The 23,271-nt window shown below is 47.6% G+C and overlaps 1 protein-coding gene across 16 annotated transcripts in view; it reads right to left on the reverse strand.

Annotated features, from left to right (window-relative positions):
* The window catches only part of ACACB (acetyl-CoA carboxylase beta), a 139,890-nt gene that overhangs the window by 57,530 nt on the left and 59,089 nt on the right, over positions 1-23,271 (reverse strand). For all 16 annotated transcript variants that reach the window (XM_073790211.1, XM_073790216.1, XM_073790215.1 and 13 more), the window contains 14 exons: positions 19,683-19,815; positions 17,539-17,677; positions 15,350-15,459; positions 15,054-15,135; positions 13,803-13,901; positions 12,704-12,813; positions 12,498-12,608; positions 9,338-9,547; positions 8,879-9,049; positions 6,511-6,672; positions 4,480-4,643; positions 2,301-2,451; positions 2,099-2,202; positions 974-1,055 (listed from right to left, as the gene is read on the reverse strand). In XM_073790211.1, coding sequence (XP_073646312.1) covers positions 974-1,055; positions 2,099-2,202; positions 2,301-2,451; positions 4,480-4,643; positions 6,511-6,672; positions 8,879-9,049; positions 9,338-9,547; positions 12,498-12,608; positions 12,704-12,813; positions 13,803-13,901; positions 15,054-15,135; positions 15,350-15,459; positions 17,539-17,677; positions 19,683-19,815 — 1,828 coding nt within the window. The remainder of the gene's footprint in view (positions 1-973; positions 1,056-2,098; positions 2,203-2,300; positions 2,452-4,479; positions 4,644-6,510; positions 6,673-8,878; positions 9,050-9,337; positions 9,548-12,497; positions 12,609-12,703; positions 12,814-13,802; positions 13,902-15,053; positions 15,136-15,349; positions 15,460-17,538; positions 17,678-19,682; positions 19,816-23,271) is intronic.

Below are 23,271 nucleotides of genomic sequence, written 5' to 3' on the forward strand. Positions count from 1 at the left end.
CTCCAAAGGTCACCCCGACTTGGACCCGGGGGACTCACCCTGTGCTCGCACATCTCAAACATTCTTTGATACTCGCTGAATTGGCCTGGGACGGCTCAGGACGGGTAACTAGATATTTCCAACAGAGAAGAGCGACCCTGACAAGCTCCAGGGATGCCGGTGACAGACCCGGAAGCAGTCAGAAATCCACACATTGATTCTCGGTGCAGAGACGCTGGACAAAGCCAGTCTCACAGCCCTGGGAAGTGCAGCCAGATGCTCTGCTCTTGAGTGGTCCGGCTCACACTGTGTAAGGGGTTGAATTATGTCCCCCCAAATTCAAGTCCTCCCTGGAACCTCGGCTTGTGACCTTAATGGAAATAGGGTCTTTGCAGATGTAGTTAGTTAAGGAGGGGTTGTGCCGGATTAGGCTGAACCCTAAATCCAGTCTGACTGGTGTTCTTGTAAAAGAAGAGACCCAGAGAGACAGGCACAGAAGGATGAGGGTGTGAAGACAGACAGACAGACACAGACACACTCAGAGAAGGTGGCCGTACAAAGCCAGAGACTGGTAGAGACTGGAGTGACAACCTACAAGCTAAGGAACACCAAGGACTGCCCACAACTACCAGAAGCTAGGAATGCATGCTCCCTGGGACCCTTCAAAGAGACCATGGTCCAGCCAACACCTTGATTTTGGACTTCCGGCCTCCAGAACTGAGAGACTATAAATTTCTGTTGTTTGAAGTGACACCAGTTTATGGGACTTCATTACGGCAGCCACGGGAAACCAACACATGCTCTAACGTGCCTTGTGAGCGTGGCTCAAGCCTACGGGTTCTGGAATCCAAAGACCTTAGATTTCAAGGTCATGGGACTGCACGGGGAGTCCTGGGACCAAGCATGAGAAAATCCACTGCAGGGATGGCCCACTGCAGAAATAAAACTCCCTTGAGCCACCAGAGTGTGGGAGACATCTAACAGGGACCTTTACCTTGAGGATGTATTTAACGCCTCCGTAGATTAATTCTACATCCACAATGTTCAGCAGAGAGTCTGCGGGGAGGACCTGGCCCCTGAGAGAGAAGACAGACCTGTGGTCAGTTTGGGAGTGACCAAGAACTCCGCAGCCGTCCATCCCCTGGATATGAAAATCCACCCACTCTTTGCCTCTTCTAACTATCAACACACCTGATTGATAAAAGGCAAGGAATGGAGAGTCCCAAGGAACCTGACATCCCTTAGAACTTAAGGAAACTGCTCTTGCTACAGGATGTGACATTTCCAAAAGGCTCCTCTAAGAAGCAATAACCATATTGCTTCTTGAAAAAATTCCTTATGTGGGAATTCTGCCACCCGCTTATGAAAGAAAGGAATGCACGGATTGGGATTCTATTACCATCCAAAAGCATATTCTCCAAGCACTAAGAACTTTCGCCCTTCTAGTTCCCTTTCAGTAGCTTCCTTTGCCTACCACAGTGGTTTTCAAGGTGGGGTCTGCCTCTACCCCGAGGACACCTGGCAATATCTGGAGACATACTGGATTGTTCTGACTTCCAGGGGGAGAGGGGATGCTGTGGATGGGACCAGGGATGCTGCTAACTTCCTACCCTGTCCCACAGGACAGTCCTCACCACAAAAGAGGACCCAGCCCAAAAGGTCAGTGGTGCCGAGGTTGGGAAACCCTGGTCTATCCCAAGAGGGAGCTCCTGGCCACTTCCACAGGGTCCATTTCACTGGTCATCTGATTCAGGTGAGGGTCTGGGCAAGGACCATTTGTAGAGGTGACCTATAACCTGCTTTGCTTCTCAAATCCACCTCCTCCTCTCCGGACTCCTGAGTGTTAACGACGCACCTTGCACAGGTCAGCGCGAATAAGCGCACCGCTGTCTGTAGGATGATGGCTGCGTTGGCCTCGAGTATCCCTCCCCTCCCGCCCCCTACCCCAGCGTCTTCTAGGGCAGCCCGGGTTTATCCAAGGACTTCTACAGACGCAAGCACGTAGGAGAGGGTCACTGACTGCTTGCTGATGGATTAACACCCAAACAAAGCGTGTTTCTGCCTCACTTGCCACCAGCACGTATCCCAAGAGGGGAAAGGAAGTACCCATGGGCCCCACCTCTCCAGCGAGTGTAAGAAATCCGTCATGCAGGTCCTGAACATCGAGTCGGCCACGTTCAAGGCTCCGCACACCACCCCGAGCATGATATCCGGCTTCTCGGCCTGGGAGAGACTCTGCACATCAGTATCCACAGTGACCAAAGCCACGGGGAGCCAGGAGGGCTCCAGGACCCCCAGGGGAGACACGTGCAGCTCCCCACCTGCACTTTCTCGGCAATGAGATTATCCAACCAGCTGGTGTCAATGTCGTTGTTCTGGAAGCTCTCGGTCTCCAGGAGGTTGGTGAGATATTCCACGGTAGTCCTGAAGTCGCCCCGGATGGAGAGTTCCTTCAGAGCCACCACCATGTTCCTTGAGGGGAAGGCACACGGATTGTTTTCCCAATTAACGTACACGTCATCAGAGGTCTAGAGTGGTTTCCAGTGAGTCAGAACCACACAGAAGTTTAGGGAGGGCCCTGAGTCAGACGGCTTGGGGCAATGTCAGCTCCAGCATTGACTGGTACAGCAAATCTTGGGCCAGTGGCTTAAATGCCTGGGCCTCAGTTTCCTCATCTGGAAGATGGGGGAATAACCCTGCCTTCACACAGATGCTTGGGGATTAAAATGAGACAGTCTGTATAAAGCACATGGTCACTGATCAATAAACCTTAACTGCTATGAAATGATTTATTACAGTGATTATAATTGTTATTAACCATGCCAGTTGCTCTGACTCCCTCTCCCGCTGGACCTACCAAAATCCCCCAGTGTCCCAAGAACGAGCCGCTCTTTACCTGTCCACACAGCTGTCCAGTGTGCCTGGGTTGCACGAGTAGGCGGCTAACACCAGTGCCCCCCTCTGGGCGTGGCGGTCACCAGCCCACACGTGCTTGGCTGTAACCGCCTCCAGTTTCCCAGAGGGGCTGCCTCCCCCCAAACAGGGTGTCCAGTCCAAGGGGCAGAAACCTCCGCTCTCCATGAAATAATAGGGAGAGAGTTATGGGGAAAAGGCACCAGAGGAAGAGGGGGCATAGGAACCCTTCCTGGGAGAGGAGAGCTTTCACACCAGTTACGACGCTCCTGCATGCTGCCAGCAGGTGTGACAAAGGGGCCACGAGACCCCAGCAGGAGGGTGAGAAAATGAAGACGCAGTGAGCTTAAATGAGGGTGTCAAATAGGCTACTGCAAGTTGGGTGTGGGACCCGAACCTGCATCTACAGGCTGAGTCACTGGATTCAAAGGTGACCAACTTGTCCCGGTTGGCTCAGGACTTCCCCAGTTTTAGCACTGAGAAATCCCACATCCCGGGAAACGCTCAGTCCTGGGAAAACAGGGACAGTTGATCCCCCTCTTGGACACTGACAGCAATAAGAGCTGGAATTTTTCCTTCCTATTCTGCTGAAGTGATTACTGGCCACTCACAGTGTGGGACAAGACACAGGTCCCTTCACTCAGAGACAGCTGGGCTGGCTGACCACCGTCCCACCTTTTATTAATCCTTATTTGCTCCAAGCGTCTCAATTTTTCACTGATTAAGATGAATTATTCAAAGCTGGCAAAGAAACTCTCTCCCTCAAAGCAGCAAACGCCATTTCATTCATGGCTAAGTGCCCCAGCCCAGACAGATTTAAACGCTTTGCAAATGAAATGTCTTTCACTCTAAAAGACACCTCCACAAGAATGTTTAATTTTACAAACTGAACTGGTGTTTACCTTTTTGTTCCCAGGTCAAGGCAGGAGAAATGTTAAGATGAGGGGGTTTGGATCGCTAACTTTTAGGGAAATGCAAATCAAAACTACAGTGAGGTACCACTAATCAAAACTACAGTGAGGTACCACCTCACATGGGTCAGAATGGCCATCATTAAACAGTCTACAAATAAGAAATGCTGGAGAGGGTGTGGAGAAAAGGGAAACCCTCCTACACTGTTGGTGGGAATGTAAGTTGGTGCAGCCACTGTGGAAAACAGTATGGAGGTTCCTCAGAAAACTAAAAATAAAATTACTGTAAGATCTAGCAATCCCACTCCTGGGCATATATCTGGACAAAACTCCAATTTAAAAAGATACATGGGGCTTCCCTTGTGGCACAGTGGTTGAGAGTCCGCCTGCCGATGCAGGGGACACGGGTTCGTGCCCCGGTTTGAGAAGATCCCACATGGGCCCGTGAGTCATGGCCGCTGAGCCTGCGCATCCGGAGCCTGTGCTCCGCAACGGGAGAGGCCACAACAGTGAGAGGCCCGCGTACCGCAAAAAAAAATAATAATAAAATAAAATAAAATAAAATAGGATCTGCTCCCCATCTCCTAAAGTGCTGCTACATCTGAAGCAGCAGGTTAATTTTTAGTTTCTCAAAGGGAGGGAGGGAGGGAAGGAAGGGAGGCAGGGAGATACTGACGAAATGGCCTCTTCCCGGTTCTCTCCCCAGGAGAAGCAGTGCCCAAACTGGGAATCGGCAAATTCATGTAAGCCTCCAGTGGCAGCCACGCTGAAATAACCCCACACGTTCTTGCTGCTGCGGAAATTCAACTCCTGGACCGTTCCAGAGCTCGGCTTAAACCCCTGGAGCCCAGAACAGAAAAAGCAAAATGGAAGAAATAGTTACTCCAGATGTATTTTCATCAGAATTAAATCCTAGGAAAACCCAAGAGCCCCACCCCCCCACACCCAAGAGCTTAGCGTGACGAATAAAACACTGATACTTCTCACTAGGGCTGCAGGTGTTTCCAGGTGAGCACGTCAATGTGTGTCATTTTTACTTAAAAAAAAAAAAAAAAAGTCAAAAAACCACCACCAGGTGGGACCGGTGATCACTGATGGAGCTGAGCGAAGGTACATACTGATTTTAAATGTTTGCCATTGTTGATAATAAAAAGTGTAAATAAAAGAGGAGTTGGCGGGATTTCCCTAGTGGTCCAGTGGTTAAGGCTCCATGCTTCCACTGCAGGGGCCACGGGTTCAATCCCTGGTCGGGGAGCTAAGATCCCACATGCTGTGCAGCGCAGCCAAAAAAAAAAGAGGAGTTGGATTTCCAATTCCAGATTATGAACATTTCAGCAGGTAAGGAAATCCAGGGTTAGCCCTTGCTGATGCTAACACACACATAATTCCCTTTGCGGGGATGACACATCCCCTTCTGAGTATAACTGTGGTAAAGGGAGGGGTGGGTTGGATCCTCTTGCTGGGATTAGAACCCTTGAAGTTGTGATGGAGGCATTCGTTTTGGCAGACATGCCTGGAGGCAAGAGATGGAAAGTTCCAGGTGCCTGGGCTATTTCTACACGTGATCCTCCATCCTCCCAGGCACCTGTGAACAAGGCATCAACCCTCTGAAAATTTCCCCTTTTGCTTGTCCACCATCAGAACTGACTGTTGGCCTGTAGCCAAAGATCCCAAACTAATACAGTCACCATAGTTTAAAATTCTTTCATTAAAAAGGTGGGGGTGGGGTGGGAGGACTTCCCTGGTGGCGCAGTGGTTAAGAATTCGCCTGCCAATGCAGGGGACACGGGTTCGAGCCCTGGTCCTGGAAGATCCCACATGCCGCAGAGCAACTACGCCCGTGCGCCACAACTACTGAGCCTGTGCTCTAGAGCCCACGTGCCACAACTACTGAAGCCCGCGAGCCTAGAGCCCGTGCTCTGCCACAAGAGAAGCCACCACAATGAGAAGCCCGCGCACCGCAACGAAGAGTAGCCCCTGCTCTCCACAACTAGAGGAAGCCCAGGCACAGCAACGAAGATCCAATGCAGCCGAAAATAAATAAATAAATTTATTTACCAGAAAAAAAAAGGTGTGGGGGGGGTAAAAATAAAAAAACCCAAACCTCTCTTATCCCAAATTTCTTTTTTTTTTTTTTTTCCAAATTTCTTAAATGTAGTTATTAAACAACTAAATTGTGGTAGGTCACGGAGATTATGTGACCATCAACTGTCAGTAAGCATGTAAACTTGATAGATGCCAGCTGGTTGGTATCTTAAGGCACAAGTAGGAACAAGTCACATAGGGACTCCTTAGAATGAACCAGATTGTATGTTGCAGCAAAAAGTTCATGGGGCCAGAAATCCAAGGGCCTGTGCTCTAAACCTGGCTGTTTGTCCCAAAGATGGACGTGGTCTATAAAGTCCACCAGTGGGCCTTGGCCATGGCCTCACCAAGTCCCGGGTGTGAAGGTGGTCACCCCAACCTCTCGAGCTGTAATGTGGGGTCACAATGCCCAGCGGCAGGGCTGTCATGTAACTGACATATGAAGGCATCTGCCTGGTACCTGGGACACATCACATGTGGATAAACTGTGGCATGTCCCTTCCCGCATCCCTGCGTCCTCGCCTATAAACTGTGAACCTGGGTGTCTCAACAGGCTAAGGTTCGGGGTCTGCCACATGCTGAGAGGTCGGAGATGGTGGAAACTCAGGGCCCTCAGACTTGCCTCATCTGGGTTTTCGCTGGTGATTCTGGCCGCAATGACATGGCCTCGGGCGATGGGAGGGTTGGAAGGGGTCTCAAAAGAAATGGGCGTCACCCCCCATGGGGACTCTCCATAGAGAAGCCGGATATCCTTCAGCCGGTGCAGAGGCACGCCCATGGCGATCTGAAATCAAGAAATCCATCCCAAAAGAGGGTCAGTCCCCCAACGTGGAGGCCAGTGCTAGAGGCGATGCAGGTGGTGGTAGGGGGTGAATGATTTCGGATATACTGAGCTCCTCCTGTGCCCACCAGACCGGGCGACATGGTGGCAGGAGAGGCACGGAGAGAGAAAGACAGATGGCTTGACCCTGTCCCCAAGGAGTGAACTGTGTCGCTGGGAAAAGAAGCGACAGTCACAGAACAACATCGCAAGCATCAAATAAAAGTTACAGATCCTGAGCGCTGTGGAAGGAGTGGGGGAATGGTGGTGTCCAGCTGCAGAGTCAAAGAAGGTTTTGTGAAGGACACAGGGAAAGCTGGGCTGGAGGACCGAGTGAAAAACAGACAGTGACGGACACCAGGTGAACCAAAAGATCAAACTGAATCTGCTGGGTCTTTGGATGTGACACACTAAAAGGGACCCAATGGCACCTGTGTAATATCCTGCCAAAGTGTTTAAGTGACTTCCAGCAGGAAGAAATGACCAGGCAAATCCAAATGGAAGGACATTCTGCCGGAACACTTCACAAATGTCAACATCCAGGACAAAAAAATAAGACTGGGCAACGGTTCCAGATTAAAGAGATTAGGAGACATGAAAATGGAAAGGGATGTATGGGTCCTGGATTGGATCCTGGACTTGAAAAACAAAGGACAGCAACAAATTATTGGGACAACAGGGAAAACTTTCATGTAGACAGTAACATTAGATAGGTAAGTGGAGGGCGTCAAAGCTCTATTTCTGGAGTGGGGCGATCCTATCACTGTATTATTCCCAGGAGGTTCTCATCTGAAAGAGTTAGAGGCAATGCGGCATGAAGTTCAAGCCAAAACATCTCTCAAAAGGTTGAGCGAAGAAAAAACAAAAATTATACAAAAACACAAATAGAGAGAGAGGAAGCAAATGTGGTCAGATGCTAACAAGTGGTGGACCGAGGTGCAGGGTATGGGTGTTAATTGTATTATTTTTGCAACTTTTCTGAAATTTTTCAAACTGAAAAAAATAAACAAAATAAAAAACGGAATAAAAACTCTGGGAGGATTTTTAAGAAATTAAAGTTAAATTCTAATGAAATCAAAGTAAAACTAATTAAATTAAGTTTTCAGTGAATTAAATTTAATCAAAATTTAAATTTTTAAAAATTTAAAAGAAATTTTCAAGAAAGAAAGAAAGGGAGGAAGGAAGGAGATATTAATTAAAAAATGAAAGAGTTTCTATTAATGCAAGAGTTCCTAACTCTGGGTGACATGTTCTTAGCAGGGGTGAGCCCAAGAGGGCAAACATTTGTTCTTGGGGGTGAAAATAATCTTACTCTTTCTATGTACAGGCAGACCTTGGAGATATTGGGGGTTCAATTCCGACCACCACGATAAAGCGAATATTGCAACAAAGCAAGTCACACACATTTTTTGGATTCCCAGCACATATAAAAGTTCCATTTACACTCTACTGTAGTCTATTAAGTGTGCGATAGCAGTATGTCTGAAAGAACAATGTGCGTACCTTAAATAAAAAATACTTTATTGCTAAAAAATGCTAATCATCACCTGAGCCTTCAGAGAGTCTTAATCTTTTTGCTAGTGGAGGGTTTGAAATATTGCAAGAATTAGCAAAATGTGACACAGACACGAAACAAGCAAATGCTGCTGGAAAAACGGCACCATTATAACTTGCTCGACACAGGTTGCCACAAAGCTTCAATTTGTAAAAAACAAACAAAAAATGCAATAAAGCAAAGTGCAATGAAACAAGGTATGCCTGTATAACGCACAGCTATATCTACAGTACCCAAACCGATATACAGTATATCTGTGATATTAACATTTCATAGGGGAGAAATTAGGGGCGGAAATGTCTAAAAGGGCTCCATGAGGAGGCTGGGATGAAAAAACGGTCTATGAATGGGTACTGGGGAGGTCTATAAATGCTCCCAAATTGTATAAAATAGATTTTTCCAGGGTGAAGGGCCATGGCTTTTGCCAGCTTCTCCAAGGGCTATATGGCCAGACGAAGGTGACGAACCATTGCATGGCTCTCCGTGCTACCCACACATTAAAACAGTCCCTCCCCAGGACACCAGCCAAGAGACGAGCAGGGAGGTCTAATCTGAGCAGGACAGGGGATCCCCACTCTGTGCAGAAGCCCCAGGGTTCGGAGCCCATTTCCTTGCCTGTAGCTGGGCGGCCGGCAGGTTGACATCGGCGATCATTTCCGTGCAGGGATGTTCCACCTGCAGGCGGGGATTCAGCTCCAAGAAGTGGAAGCTGCCATCCTGGCTGTAGAGGTATTCAACGGTCCCCGCACTCACGTAGCCCACGGTCTTGGCCAGGCGCACGGCACACTGCAGAGAGACGGAGGTGCGCGAGGGGCTTCCAGCGGTTTTCTCGGGGAAAACGTACTAGCTCCCTCACGAAAGGCAGGCTGAGGACCTGCTGTGTGTAAACTGCCTTGGGACCTCTGAGATCGTACTCTAGTAACCCCGTGTGAGGCTGAAATCATCTCCACGATGGGCCCCCCCACGCCAATTGGTCTCCTCTTGGACACCCACCCCACTTTGGCAACTTGGACTCTTGAGAGCTCTTGATGGTTCTGAGCTGAGATGCGTCCCCCCAAACTCCCCAGAGCCCACCTGTTCCATGATCTCGAACACGGCTGGCGTGGCAATGGTGGCCGGCGCCTCCTCTATGATCTTCTGATGCCTCCGCTGGATGGAACAGTCGCGCCCAAACAAGGACACGGCGTTCCCGTACTGGTCCGCGAGGAGCTGGACCTCCAGGTGATGGGCGTGCTGGGCCAGCTTCATGAGAAAGACTGGGGAGCCGGGGATCTCGCTCTGCACCTGGGGGGACGGCAGGGTGGCTGGCTCCTCCCTGGGGAAGCAGGACTGGAGCAGGAAGTTCTCCAAAGGGGGCGCAAAATGATGGCAGGGATGCCCACGGTTTTGCCGATCTTTCAGTTTTACCCCCATCAAAGACATTACATTCTCGTGGTTTTTAAGTCAAATATGTGAAAATACATAACGCAGAAACTGAAATTCTCCTGCAACAACATCTCCTAAGGATAATATGCTGTTAAGAGTTGGGTACAAATTGGTTTTCTTCTATGCGTACAGAGAAAATGTTTCTTGAAACAAAAATAGAACCAAAACACACTACTCTGTAGGCTTCTCTTCCTCCCACTTAATTCACTCTCTCAGCTAGCTCTCCTCGGTGGAACCTACAGACCGACTTACTCCATACTTTTAACATCTGACAGGCATTGTCTCATAGGCATGCTGTCCAGAGACCCTTAAAAATGAGGTAAAAATAAGTGTTCACATGGAATTATTTCTAAGACAAATTCTTTGTAAGAGCAAGTTGCAATAACACATGGGATGATCCCACCTATGTGAACAATATTAAACAGAATTATATGAAGGTCTATGTAAAAGTCTATACTACAGTAAAAGTACTGGAAAGAAACCCAGTGGCTAACAGGGGTTACATCTGAGAAGGGGCAAGGGGTTGAGAGGTGATGTTGCAAAAGGGACCTTTCCTTTTTTATTCGTAACGTATTACTGAATTGCCTGAATGTTGACACCGAGAATATTTTCATATTGCACTCATGTAATTAAAAAAAGGAAGCTTGGGGGAGGCTCTGCATGCAGTTGGGGAACAGGGGGGTATATGGGAACTCTGTCCTTTCCACTTAATTTTGCTGTGAATTAAAAACTACCCTAAAGAGTAAAGCCTGCTTTTTAAAAAAGAAAGAAAAAAGCTTTAAAATCTGTACAACCCCTAAATGCAAGGTAGGATCCAGGACTGGATCCTGAAACAGAAAGGGGATATTAGTGGGGAGAAGTGGGGTGATTCAAATCAACTCTGGAGTTCACTTCATAGACATGGATTAATGAAATTAATCTCTTAGTTGTGACAATCATGGTACTGTTACAAAAGATGTTAACAATAGGGGAAAGGAGGTGAAGGGTAGATGGGGACTCTGTACTGCTGTTGCAACTTTCCCGAAAACATAAATTCTTCCCCCCAAAATACTCCCAAACCAGTACACCCCAATAGGGACATGTGGTAGTGAAACCACTACTTTATATAATACTCACACATGGCCCACAGCTGTATAAACGGTAAACCTTTAGAGAACGCAATTTACTGGTATGTATTTGTCAGTGCATGTAAAGTACATGCTATTTAACTAAATCCTTCTTCCCCCTTTCTTACGGTCTTTACCCAAGAAAATAATTCAGAAGAAGAAAAAAAAGCTAAATATTATTTATAGTATTAACTACCATATTATACTAGAGTGGAACTGTGCATAATAATGAAAGCAAGCTTCACATTTCACGAAAAAGGAAACGTTTGATAAATGAGACAATGGCCACATAGGGAGTGCTGTGCAATCGTCAGAATAACTCTAAGGACTGGACAGGGTAAAACTGTTTATGATCCACAATTTGAAATTTTTTAAACGTAGAACAAAATATTGTGTAGGCCAAAGACAACTCTTTAAAATATACATGTGAATATTTTGTAATAACCTATAAGAGGAAAGAATGTGAAAAAGAAGAGATATGTATGTATAACTGAATCACTTCGCTGTACACCTGAAACATCGTACATCACTATACTTCAATAAAAAACTAAAAATTTAAAAAATAAAATAAATTAAATATACACGTGAGCAAGGTCTACAAGAAAGCCTAGAAATATTAAAATAGTTGGGTTCAGAACGGGAAGATTACCGGTATAAATTTTTATAAACATTGCCAACAATGGGCATAACGGGTTTTTCTTTAATCTATAGTTAGGTGACATTTTAAAAAATTTTTTAATTGAAGTATAGTTGATTTATTCTATCATGTATGTTTCAAGTGTACAGCACAGCAATTCAGTGTTTTTTGTGTTTTTAATTTTATTTTTGGCTGCATTGGGTCTTCATTGATGCGCACAGACTTTCTCTAGCTGTGGCGAGCGGGGGCTACTCGTTGTGGTGCGCGGGCTTCTCATTGCGGTGACCTCTATTGTTCTGGAGCACGGGCTCTAGGTGCACGGGCTTCAGTAGTTGTGGCGCACAGGCTTAGTTGCTCCGCGGCATTTGGGATCTTCCCGGACCAGGGCTTGAACCCGTGTCCCCTGCATTGGCAGGTGGATTCTTAACCACTGTGCCACCAGAGAAGCCCAACTCAGTTTTATATATACATTTTTTTCTTTTTCAGATTCTTTTCCCTTATAGGTTATTACATAATATTAAGTATAGTTCCCATGCTATACAGTAGGCCCTTGTTGGTTATCTATTTTATACGTAGTAGTGTGTATATGTTAATCGCAGGCTCCTAATTTATCCCTTCCCCCACCCCCTGCGTATAATGTTTTAAAAGTGGAAAACCAGCTACAAATAAGTAAATATACGATTCGTTCAGACAATAAAAATCAATTGTCTAGAAATGTTAGAAATACTGAAACTGCTAAAATGTACAAACTAGCCCATCTCTCGATAGACAAATATTGACACAAACAGATATTCTCACAAACAGATACCTCTGAAATCCTTTAGAGACACACCGGTTCATAGAATCAAACCATCTTAAGGAAACAGTGTACAGATCAACAAAAACCTCGGACTTCTGCAAGTCAAAATGTATACATTTGTTTTGCAACACAACACAGCAATATTGCAGCTCCCGCAAGTGTCCTCTTGTGACACAGTAATGTTAGTGGAAAGAATCTGGTGGCCACCAACGGAATAAACACAATTCCCAAAGACACATGGAAAAATACGCAGCGCGAACAGCTCACTTGTCTGAAAAGTATTGGGAAGTCCTCAGCAGTCTCCACCTTCCGGATGCCTTTCCCTCCACCGCCTTCAGAAGCTTTGATCATCAAGGGAAAACCAATTTTTTCTGCTGCCTGGGGGCAAAGGACAAACAGACCACTTTAGAGGTTTCCGCTGCTACCAGGATGATGAGAAGGTTCTGGCATCTGACCCCCCCAGGAGTGTTTACCTCCAAGCCCTCATCGACATCTTTCACGCAACCATCGTTGTAAATGTACTCTGGGACGCTGATCCTTTGCCCCTGCTGCAGACTATCTTCTGTCCACTCCACCGTCAGACCTGGAGGGTCACAAAGAAAACTGAATCTTCCCCAAAAGAGCATAGACACGACACAGAAACACAGGGCCTCTTCCCACCAAAGCCACTCTAGACCTGGCCTCTGGACCAGCAGAATTCAGACACAGCCCTTCAGCTTCCTGCAGTGGATTTTAATTTCCTTAAGGACTGACTCAACCCTGAATGGGAAACCAAGCTTAAGAAAATTCAGACTGAGTCTACCAAGAACAGCCATATTAACCTGAATCCAAAACAATCCCAACTCCAGCTCTACCCTATGGAGTCATTCGTATGTGAATCATTACTTTCCAAAACCCTGTGAAGATTAAAAAACAAAAACAGAAACAAACTTTTCATCCTAAATTTAAAATTCAATCTTTGGAGGAAAAAAATCAAACTGAATAAGAAACTCTTGAGACGTTTTTCCTGTTTATTTTTTTAATTTATCCTAGAAATTCCACTTTTAGGAATTTATCCTAAGGACGTGATTAAAATGAACATAGAGAGTTAGGTACAGGACTATCAAAGCTTGTAATATTTTCAAAATTAGAAAAAAATTTGTCGGAAACAACCTAAATGTATAGCTATAGAGGATTGTTAAGTCAATTATGGTACATCTGTATAATATAGTCCTATGCAGGCATTTTAAATGTAAAGTGTATTTACTGACATAGAAAGATTAGTGAGAAAAAACAAGTCACAAACTATTAAATGTAAGAGCTCTGGTTTTTTAAAGGATGTGCCTAGAAAAAAGGCTGGAACAATATAACAAATGATCAAAACCGGGTCAGTCGATTATAAAGGATTTCTATTTCTTTTTCTGTACTTCTCCTAGTTTCTAAGTTGTCTATAATGACATAGGACCACTTTCATGATCATTTAAAAATTTTTTAATGAAAGAATTAAAAAACTATACTCCTGTCACCCCCTCTGCTCACATTAGCAAGATTGGGCCCAGGAGTTCCCCCGACGTGAGGTTCAGGGTCCCTTACCGCTTCCGCTCCAGGGCAGCGTTGGGATCTGCAGCGTCTGGGCCACGATGGTGGAGGCGATCTTGTCTCCCACTGCCCACATGGCCTCGCTGGGAGGGCCTGAGGGATTGGGGCAAAGGGGAAGGCAGACTCAAGTCAGCCACAAGGCCCTGGAAGCCAGGTGCCAACCAGGTGCACAAAGAAAAGTCCCCAAGTCCCAGCTTCCAAGGATTTAACATCAAGTTGGGGAAGAAAAAATCTATTAGTCTGCTACTTTACCAGTCAACTTTCAATACATGTGGATTGTAAACATGATTTACAACCTAAGCTCTGTGGCCTATACAAAGTTCACTAGCAAAAAGCTAGACCAAGGGGGCAAGCCAGCACCTCAAAACACTAGACCACGCAAACTTTTTCTATAACGAGACATAAGCAATACATAAATGAATGGGCAGGGCCGTGTTTCAATAAAACTTTATTTACAAAAGCAGGCAGTAGGCCAGGTTTGGCCTGGGCTGTAGTTGGCTGGCTCTGGGGCTGGACCATCAATCTCCAGAATTAAACATGAGAGATAATGAGAGTCCCATGTGACAGCCAATCAGAGGTCGCGGACAAAGAATACATCAGCGAGCACAGGTCACCAGGCAGACCCTTAGGTGAATATCAGGTATTGACTTAGCACCAAGCTGCTTTATATGCGAGTCTGGGCTGTGGGCCCAGAGATAAGGAGCAGCGATAGGGATTTATTGGGGATGGTAAATGATTCCCATCACACGTAACAGATAGTGTAACTGAGCAAAGTTTACAAAGTTCAAATCCAAATCCTGAAACAAACAGATGCCATAGACAATAAGTATCATTTTACCTAATAAGGAGTAGAGATGATAGGCTCTGGTCCCAAGGGGTGAGGGCATTCCAAAGGTCTGAGAACAGCCCAAGAAAAGGTGTGGCCTTATCAGAAAGGTTTCCAAACCTAGTTAGAAATCTGAACATGACTGGTATCTCAGTGCCAACAGGAACAGCAGCAGAGGGTTCTGCTTGCCCGGCATTATTCTGCTGTGGTAACCATGGTAATAGCTCCTATTTCCCTGGGCTGGCCGACCTATCCACGTGACCTCCCACCCCTGGATTCATTTGCTCCTGACCATGAAAGTGTGATGTGGGGATATCAAACTGGTCCCCTCCTTACAGGGCTGTATTAAAGAGAATCTGACCCACCAAGCATCCCATCAACACCCCAATTCCCACGCATCTGATGGAGGCGCACTCTACCTAAGAAAGCAATCTCGTGCTTGTGCAGGAGCTCCGGAAGTTTGGGGTTTTCAGAAGCATGGCCCCAGCCAGCCCACACCGCCTGCAAACACAAAGAGGCATGAACAAAGGTCTTTCTTCAAGAACCCGCCTCCCATCACACCCCAGAAGCTCTTTGCTGGGTCACATCAGCCCGGGATTTCAGGGTCTCCTAGGACCCAGCTCCTTCATCCCTTCCAAACTGTGGAATCAGGTTGCTCCAGAGCTCAGGGCATCACCCCCGCCGTGGGTAGACTGGGGTGTCCCATCTGACTTACCTGCACGGGGATCCTCTTGGCAATGTCCACAATCAGCTCCACGTTGGCATAATTGTTGTTGTTGGGCCCTCCTGGGACGGGGACGTACTGATCTGCCATCTTGATATACTCTGGGATTAAACAGGAGAGAAAAGAAAAGAAGGGCTGGGCTTCCTTGGTGGCGCAATGGTTAAGAGTCCGCTTGCTGATGCAGGGGACACGGGTTCGTGCCCCGGTCCGGGAGGATCCCACATGCCGTGGAGCGGCTGGGCCCGTGAGCCATGGCCGCTGAGCCTGCGCGTCCGGAACCTGTGCTCCGCAACGGGAGAGGCCACAACAGTGAGAGGCCCGCGTACCCCAAAACAACAAAACAAAACAAAAAAAACAACACATAACAAAATTTACCATCTAATCATTTTTGAAGTGTACAGCTCAGTACTGTCGAGTATTCACATTGTTGTGAAACACATCTCCAGAACTTTTTCATCTCACGCATCTCAAACTCGATACCCATAAAATGACAATTCCCCCTCCCCCTCCCCGAAGCCCCTGGCAACCACCATTCTACTTTCTGTCTCTATGAATCTGACTACTCTTGGTGCCCCATATAAGTGGAATCATAGAGTATTTGACTGGCTTATTTCACTGAGCATAATATCCTCAAGGTTCATCCCTGCTGTAACATGAGACAGGATTTCCTTCCTTTTCAAAGCTGAATACAATACAATGTTTTGATTTTAAAATATTCATGTTCTTTAAAACCAGAATCCCACTTCTAGAAATACGTTCTAAGAAAACACTCATCGACGAGGCCAAAGACTGATGTAAGAGGATGTTCACGGGGCAGTGTTTTGAACTGTGAAAAGCTAGACTCAATCAAAAGTCGGGAGTTGGTACATCTGTACTATGAAATTCTTGAAGACCTGAAAAGAAATGATGTCGAACTTTATGTGCAGACTTGGAAAGAAACTCGAGAGCCATGCTTCCTTCCGGGCCCGCCGGCCTCTGATGCTTACCCAACACGTTGTGCTGGCGACTGGAGAGGTCCCAGAGATTATAAAGCAAGAAGTCAGACCATGACCCTCTCCTCACTGAATTTTACTATCATGTTGGAGAAGATAAACAAGAGACAGACATGATAACTACAGGGTGTGAACAGCACCGGGGCTCTCTGACAGCGCTGCCCAGGAGGACTATGAGACCCAAGTCGTGCGTGGAGGGGTGGAGACCTGCTGTACAAAGAGCTTCGGGGAAGCACTGCCAGCAGAAGGTCCAGAACATTCCAAGTCTCTGCAACAGGAAAGAGCGAGGCCAAAACTGACGAGGCCAGTGTGACTGGGGCCCAGGGATGGATGTCTAGAGGCGGGAGATGGGGGTCCAGGAGGCCAGCAGTGGCCAAGTCATGTGGGCCTTAATTGGCCTGAGTGAGGTTCTGGAATTTTAGCCTGAGCACGATGGGAGACCCGACAGCCTAAGGCTGTGGACTCAGCCCAGTGTTTCAATCCCACCTGCATCACATACTGGTTGCATGACCCCGGGCAAGTGAGTTACACGCTCATGCCTCGATTATCTCATCTGTAAAATGGGGCTAACAAGGAAACCTGTCCTCACTGTAGTGAGCAAAAAGGAGGCCACGTCTGTGCAGAGCAGAGCCAAGGGCCTGAACTCTGGGGAGGCTCGGGGGGCTGAGGTAGCTGTTGCTGGACACAGGAGGGGGCTGATGGGACCTGAGCTGTGTTTTTAAAAGATCTGTTTGGCTGCTGTGTGCAGGGTCTGTAAAGGGATACAATTGTTCAGGGAAAAAAGCAAATTGTCCAATAGTTATTAACAGAATGATCAATGGTAATAGACATGGAGAGGTAAAGAAATAGAAAAATGAAGGAATGATTGAAAAACAGTACATACAAGTGCAAGAAGAAAACATATGGAGGAAGAAACACCAACCTACTGTAACGTTTCTCAAAGGCGAGATTTCCGCTTTGCATGTTAACCATTTGCATTTTTATAAGACATATGGGTCACTCTTGTTGTCAGCAGAAATTTTAATTAAATAAAGAAAGGGGAAACAAATACGAGCTCAGGAGAGGTCCCCTGCGATGCTGTTTGGGGTCCAGGATGGACTTGGCCCAGGTGGGGTGAAGGAGGTGAGCGCAGGTAAGGACGCGGGGACGTGGCAGAGGGGAAGAAAGTCAGGGCCCAAGTATCAATACCTGCGTTGGCTTTGAGGTCCTCGGGGGTTACCAAGACTACAAACCGGATGGCCCGCTCATTTCGGAACATCTCATAGGCCCACCTGCGGATGGAGCGCATGCATTTCACGGCGGCGATACCATTGTTGGCGATGAGCACCTGGACAGGGGAAAACGAGGGAGGGGCCAGAGTTGCACAGCTACCTGTGCTGGAGGCCGAGTGCTGCCCCAGGGTTCATCTCACCTCTGTGAGCCTCCCACGGCCCCTCTTCGTAGTTCTATGGCACTCAGCCCAGCACAGAGCAGGTACTTAAAGTCTGCTGGATGCATGAACGGATGACCCAATGGATGGATGGTTGAATGCATGATGGGAGGATGGATGACCAGGTGGATGGACGGATGGATTAATGAGTGTTGATTCCTCTGTTTGGCACCATCACGTTCATGTAACATTTTTTGAGCGTTTAGTATGTACCAAGCTACAGTACAGTGTATTTCACCGGCACCATTTCATTTCAACCTCACAACAGCCCTTTGAAAGAGGTTGTATTTGTATCACTATTTGGGGTTAAAGACATTAAAACCCAGAGGAGTTAAGGCACTTGCCCAAGATCAAACAGCTAGTAAGTGGCAGCGCTGGCACTGGTGGGCCCTCCACAGCATGACCTATGCTCTGAACTGTCCTGGTGACTGCTTCTGTGTCCAGAAGGTTAAAGGTCCCAGATTTGGGAAGGAAGAAAAAAAGTGAGGCTGGCTGTCCCCAGCAACAGAGGGGTCCTAGTTTCAGTTCTCACTGTGTTGTGAACTTGCTGTGTGGCCTTAGGCAGATCCCTTCCCACTCTGTGCTTCATCTTCATATGAGGAGCTCAGACTGGTAAACCTCCTGGTTTGGTCTCTATAAAACCAAGCTCTAGTTTTCTTGTTAAAAAAAAAAAAAATTAGGTGTATAGGTTCAAAGCTCCAACTTCTGTACCAAGTCCATAATTTTAAGGTCCTTCCATCTCTGACTAATCTTCATGATGGCCCCGAAGGACAAGTCCCACTGGAGATTTGGGATGTGATCGCCTCTATTTTACAGAAGGGAATGTGAGCCCAAACATCACATCCCGCGAGTGGCCACCGTAGTTTTTGCGTTCCTTATCGCCTTTCAAAAATGCCTCCCATGAGTGATGACAGAACGGCTGGGCTATGCTTCCTCAACCTAATTATCAGATCAAGGCTTTGGGGCGGGGCGGGTGGGGGTCGTGTGGGTGTGTGCATTTTCAGCCAGGGAGACTGGTGGCAGCCAGGTTGGGGAACCTATATGAGTCTCTGTGGCTCAATGCTGTACTTAGGATGCTGGGGTGAGGGCATGGGCTCTGGTTTCAAATTCCAGCTCCGCCACTGATTAGCTGTGAGACCCAGGCAAGCCGCTTCCCCTGTCTGGGCCTCAGTTTCCTCATCTGTAAAGTAATACCCACTGACAACGCTGTGGGGATGGTTCAATGAGACACAACAATGTAAGCAGTTAACAGGATGCCTGGCCCAGAGGAGACCCTCAATCAATGGTAGCTGGCGCCATTGTTGTTGTTGTTATCATTATTATTACCACCCTCAAATAAAATGGAAAAGCAAAAGGCCTTTCAGTCAAACTGAGCTGGGTTCAAGTCCTGACTTCAGCACTTACTACCTACGTGACTTTGGACAACCAATGTCAGATCCCTGAGCTCTAGCTTCTCTGTGAATACGACGGGAATGATCAAACAGCACGAGGTCAGGGCCTTTACCAGCTAGAACAGGAAACAGTGTGAAAAGCCTTCACAAACCACCAATTTTAGCTGTTTCCTTCCATCCCTGTCATTCTAGTATCTGGGTCTGCTCTCCTGTAAGGAGCTATACCCCTCGAGAGGGCAGGGCTGGGTTTTAGGCTCCCCTCCTAGAAACCCAGAAAGCAGCCCCCTGCACGAAGGGTCTTTGCCTCCCCACCCTTCTCAGAGGCCCCAGTCTCCTCCTCTGTGACATGGGGTCACGCACCTGTCACTTAAGCTGTCGTGAGGGTGAAAAGCTGATGAACCCCAGCGCCCAGCCCTTTGCAAGTGCTCACAAAGGGGCAGGACTTTTTCTCTGCAGCCTGAGGCTGGTTGGCCCACCTCACCCCACACCGAGTGCCGGGATCCCATCTGTACCTTCTCGATGACCCGATCCCCCCCAAAGCGCACGACGAACTCGGCAGGGGAAGCCACGGTAAAGTCTCTGTGCAGGTCCGGCTTCTTCTGTTCTCGGCCTCTTCTCGCCAGGTGGAGTCCAGACATGCTGGGCCTGCCAGGGAACAGGACTGACCCGTGAGCAAGCAGGTCTGGGATGCCCGGGGAGGGGGTCGGGCACCCGGCAGCTATGAAATGCACATCCACAGAGAAGCCAAAGCCCACCAGACCCCAGCTGCGTTGCAGTCCCTCTCCGGGGAGCCTGAAACACTTTACTAGGAAACTCGAGAGGTCAGATCACAAATGAAGTAGGAACGACCCCCTGACCTGCTCCAAGCTGCACGATCACATTTTTCATCTTAGAGTCATTCTTACTTTATATGCCCATAATTTAGGAGCTCAAATAATACAAAAAAGCTTAGAACAGGGGTGCAAGTTTATGATCGGGGAAGTTCCCACATTCTAATACTTTACACTTGTTCAACAGTTTGTATCTTTCATGTGCTTTTCTGTACGTGTATATCAAATTTTTTGAAAAAACTGAAAACAAAAAAATGTATAACAAATAGAGGGTCCTTGCCCCATCCCCCTCTAGAACCCCACCCCAGAGGAAATCACGTTTGACTCTTTCTGGCATTTACACATCTCCATGGTTCTGAACAATGTGTATACATTATCTCGTGAGTCATCCATTTAAGACACCATCCATCTATGAACTTATCTTGACAGATGTGGAATTAGTGCTCTTAAGCAGCCATCCCATCTGCTCCCCTTTCCCCAACCTCTCAATACAGGTATACTGCAATTTGGTAAATTCAGTATTTGGTGTTTTATGAGTCTGGGATCATTATTCACAGGTGAGGGGCTGTGGTATACCAGATGTTCCTTTTTTTTTTTTCCTGTAGTGATTTTTTTTCCTTGGTTTGGTTTTCCTTGCATCTGTTGCTAATTCATCTCACTCCTCAGCCTCTTAGTACACATAAGATAATTGATCAGTTCCATTGTTTTCCATGGACCACATCATTCCTGAAGGGCTCGACTCTCCTTTCATCCAGACGCTGTTCTCTAAACCCCTAGGCAACCATCAACTGGGACTTCCCTTCACTGGCATCCTTAGGATTCCCTTTGCATTTCCTTGGGGTTTGATCCTGAATGAGGGACCACATGGCTCCCTCTTTCTTGATGGACTCCCATGTTTTCCTGGGGTATATCTGCCAGTAGTTTCATCCAGTTAAAAAGATGGTACAATAGCAGGACACATGACAATAATGCCCCCAACATGCCTGTCTTAGCCTGGCTGCATAGGGTTCCCTTGCCACTATCACCTCGGAGACTCCTTTTGGCTCTCTCGGATCCCTTCTTTCTGTCCTCCGTGTCTTGCTCCTCTTTGCTTTACTCTCTTGTTTCAATGGAAGACATCCTTCAGTAGCTTTCTAAGAAAAGGTGTTCAGGGGAGTAAACGTTTTGTGGCCTTGCATGTTCTAAAACTGTCTTCCTCTGCCATCACATTGGACCCGATCATTTGGCTGTGCATGGAATTCTAAGAGGGAAAACCTTCTCCTTTAGAATTTTGGAAGCCTTATGTCACTGTTGTTGTGGCTTCCAAGAATGCTAGAACCAGAGCCATGATGATCCTTGATCCTTTTGTAGGTGACCTGTTTTTCATAACCAGAAGCTTATAGGATCTTCTCTTTGCCCCAGTATTCTACAATTTTAGGGGATGATTTTAGTGATGCGCTGAGGTGTGTGCCTACTTCCATCAGTAAGGCTGGGAAGCTGTCACGCTCCTTCAATCTAGAAACTGAGGTCTGGGAATTTATCTTCAAATATGTCCTTGGTGGGCTTCCCTGGTGGCGCAGTGGTTGAGACTCTGCCTGCCAATGCAGACGACACGGGTTCGTGCCCCGGTCCAGGAAGATCCCACATGCCGCAGAGCGGCTAAGCCCATGAGCCATGGCCGCTGAGGCTGCGCATCCGGAGCCTGTGCTCCGCAATGGGAGAGGCCACAACAGTGAGAAGCCCGCATACCGGAAAAAAAAAAAAAAAAAAATGTCCTTGGTGACTTCCCTGCCTTTTTTCTCCATTCTCTCCTATTACCTGGATGTTGAAATTCCTGGACTGCCCACTAGTTTATGTATTTTTCCCCTCTCCTATTTTCTCTCTCTTTTCTTCTACCTTCTGGGCGATTCCCTCAGCCTTATCTCCTAACTGTTCAGTGGAGTCTTTAACACCTAAGAGCTTGGTTTTGGTCTGTCAATATCCCCTTTTCTATACATCCTGTTCCTATGTGTATAATATCCTCCCTGCCCCCGATGAGGGTATTTATGATAGCTTCTCCAAGTTCTCTTCTCCTGATGTGGTTTCTGTGTCTCCCACGTTTCCTGTGTCCCCTTTGTTGGTATGTTTGGGGCCTGCCTTCCATCTCAGAAACTGCACCCAAATGTTTCATAAGCTGTGGTTGCTTCCTCATGACCAAGAGCAGGAACTAGAGGGCTGATGAGAAGTACTGAGCATGTGCTGGGGTCACTAGACCCTGACCTCAATGCAGGGTGATCTGGGAGGACTGTGTGTTGGGGAACCCCAAGTATTTTTAGAGTCATCCTCCCTGGCTGGTCCAATTCTCCCAGTAAGGAAAAGTTTTGGGGTCTTCTGCCTGGAGGATAAAGGTTGGCCAGGAGCCTAGGGACCAGGGGGAAGTGGGAGAAGTGTTGGGACAGGTCTGGGGGGCAGAGCAGCTTTCAGGATTCAGCACGCACACAGCACCCATCCTCCGGTTTGGGCTCCATAGTGCCCATCGGTCTCCAGCCCAAAGACCCTCTGCCTTTCCCTCTCCAGAGATCAAACCGCCTGCCTGCTACTGGGGTGGAAGTGGGAAGCTCCCAGCCACCTGGAGCAGATGAGGGGTCTGGGATTCTTTCACCCAATCCTTCTCATGTAGATGCTCCCAGACGCGGAGGCACCCAATGTTGCCAATCCCTGTGCCTTCTGGGGTACAGGTTCTCAGCTTCCCTCACTGCTGCCTTACGGCTCAGCCATCTTGGTTCTGCTCAGCCAGTGGCTGCTTGTTCTTCTGCTTTTCTGGCTTCCAAAATGTTGCTGCTAACTTCCCCTCCTGTTCTTCCAGGACCTGATGGGTTTCCAGCTCTTTAAGAAAATCTCTGTTGGGCTTCCCTGGTGGCGCAGTGGTTGGGAGTCCACCTGCCGATGCAGGGGACACGGGTTCATGCCCCAGTCCGGGAAGATCCCACATGCCGCAGAGCAGCTGGGCCCATGAGCCATGGTCGCTGAGCCTGTGCTCTGCCACGGAAGAGGCCGCGACAGTGAGAGGCCCGCGTATGGAAAAAAAAAAAAAAAAAAGAAAATCTCTGCTGTCATTTGGTGGGGTTTTCACAGGTGCAGGATCAGGCATTCAGCCCACTCTCTCAACCCGGAAATGGGCTATTCAAGCAGGGAGATAGCCACCTGCCAAGCCACCTGCCAGGCATTAAGTTAGAGGTTCGCCACCCAGGGGTGCATCCAGCAACTGTGCCACCAGGCATTTTGGGAGGCTGGGGCTGAGTGGGTTTGGGGG

The sequence above is a fragment of the Tursiops truncatus genome, chromosome 13, assembly GCF_011762595.2.
Source record: "Tursiops truncatus isolate mTurTru1 chromosome 13, mTurTru1.mat.Y, whole genome shotgun sequence".
Classification (NCBI taxonomy): domain Eukaryota; kingdom Metazoa; phylum Chordata; class Mammalia; order Artiodactyla; family Delphinidae; genus Tursiops; species Tursiops truncatus.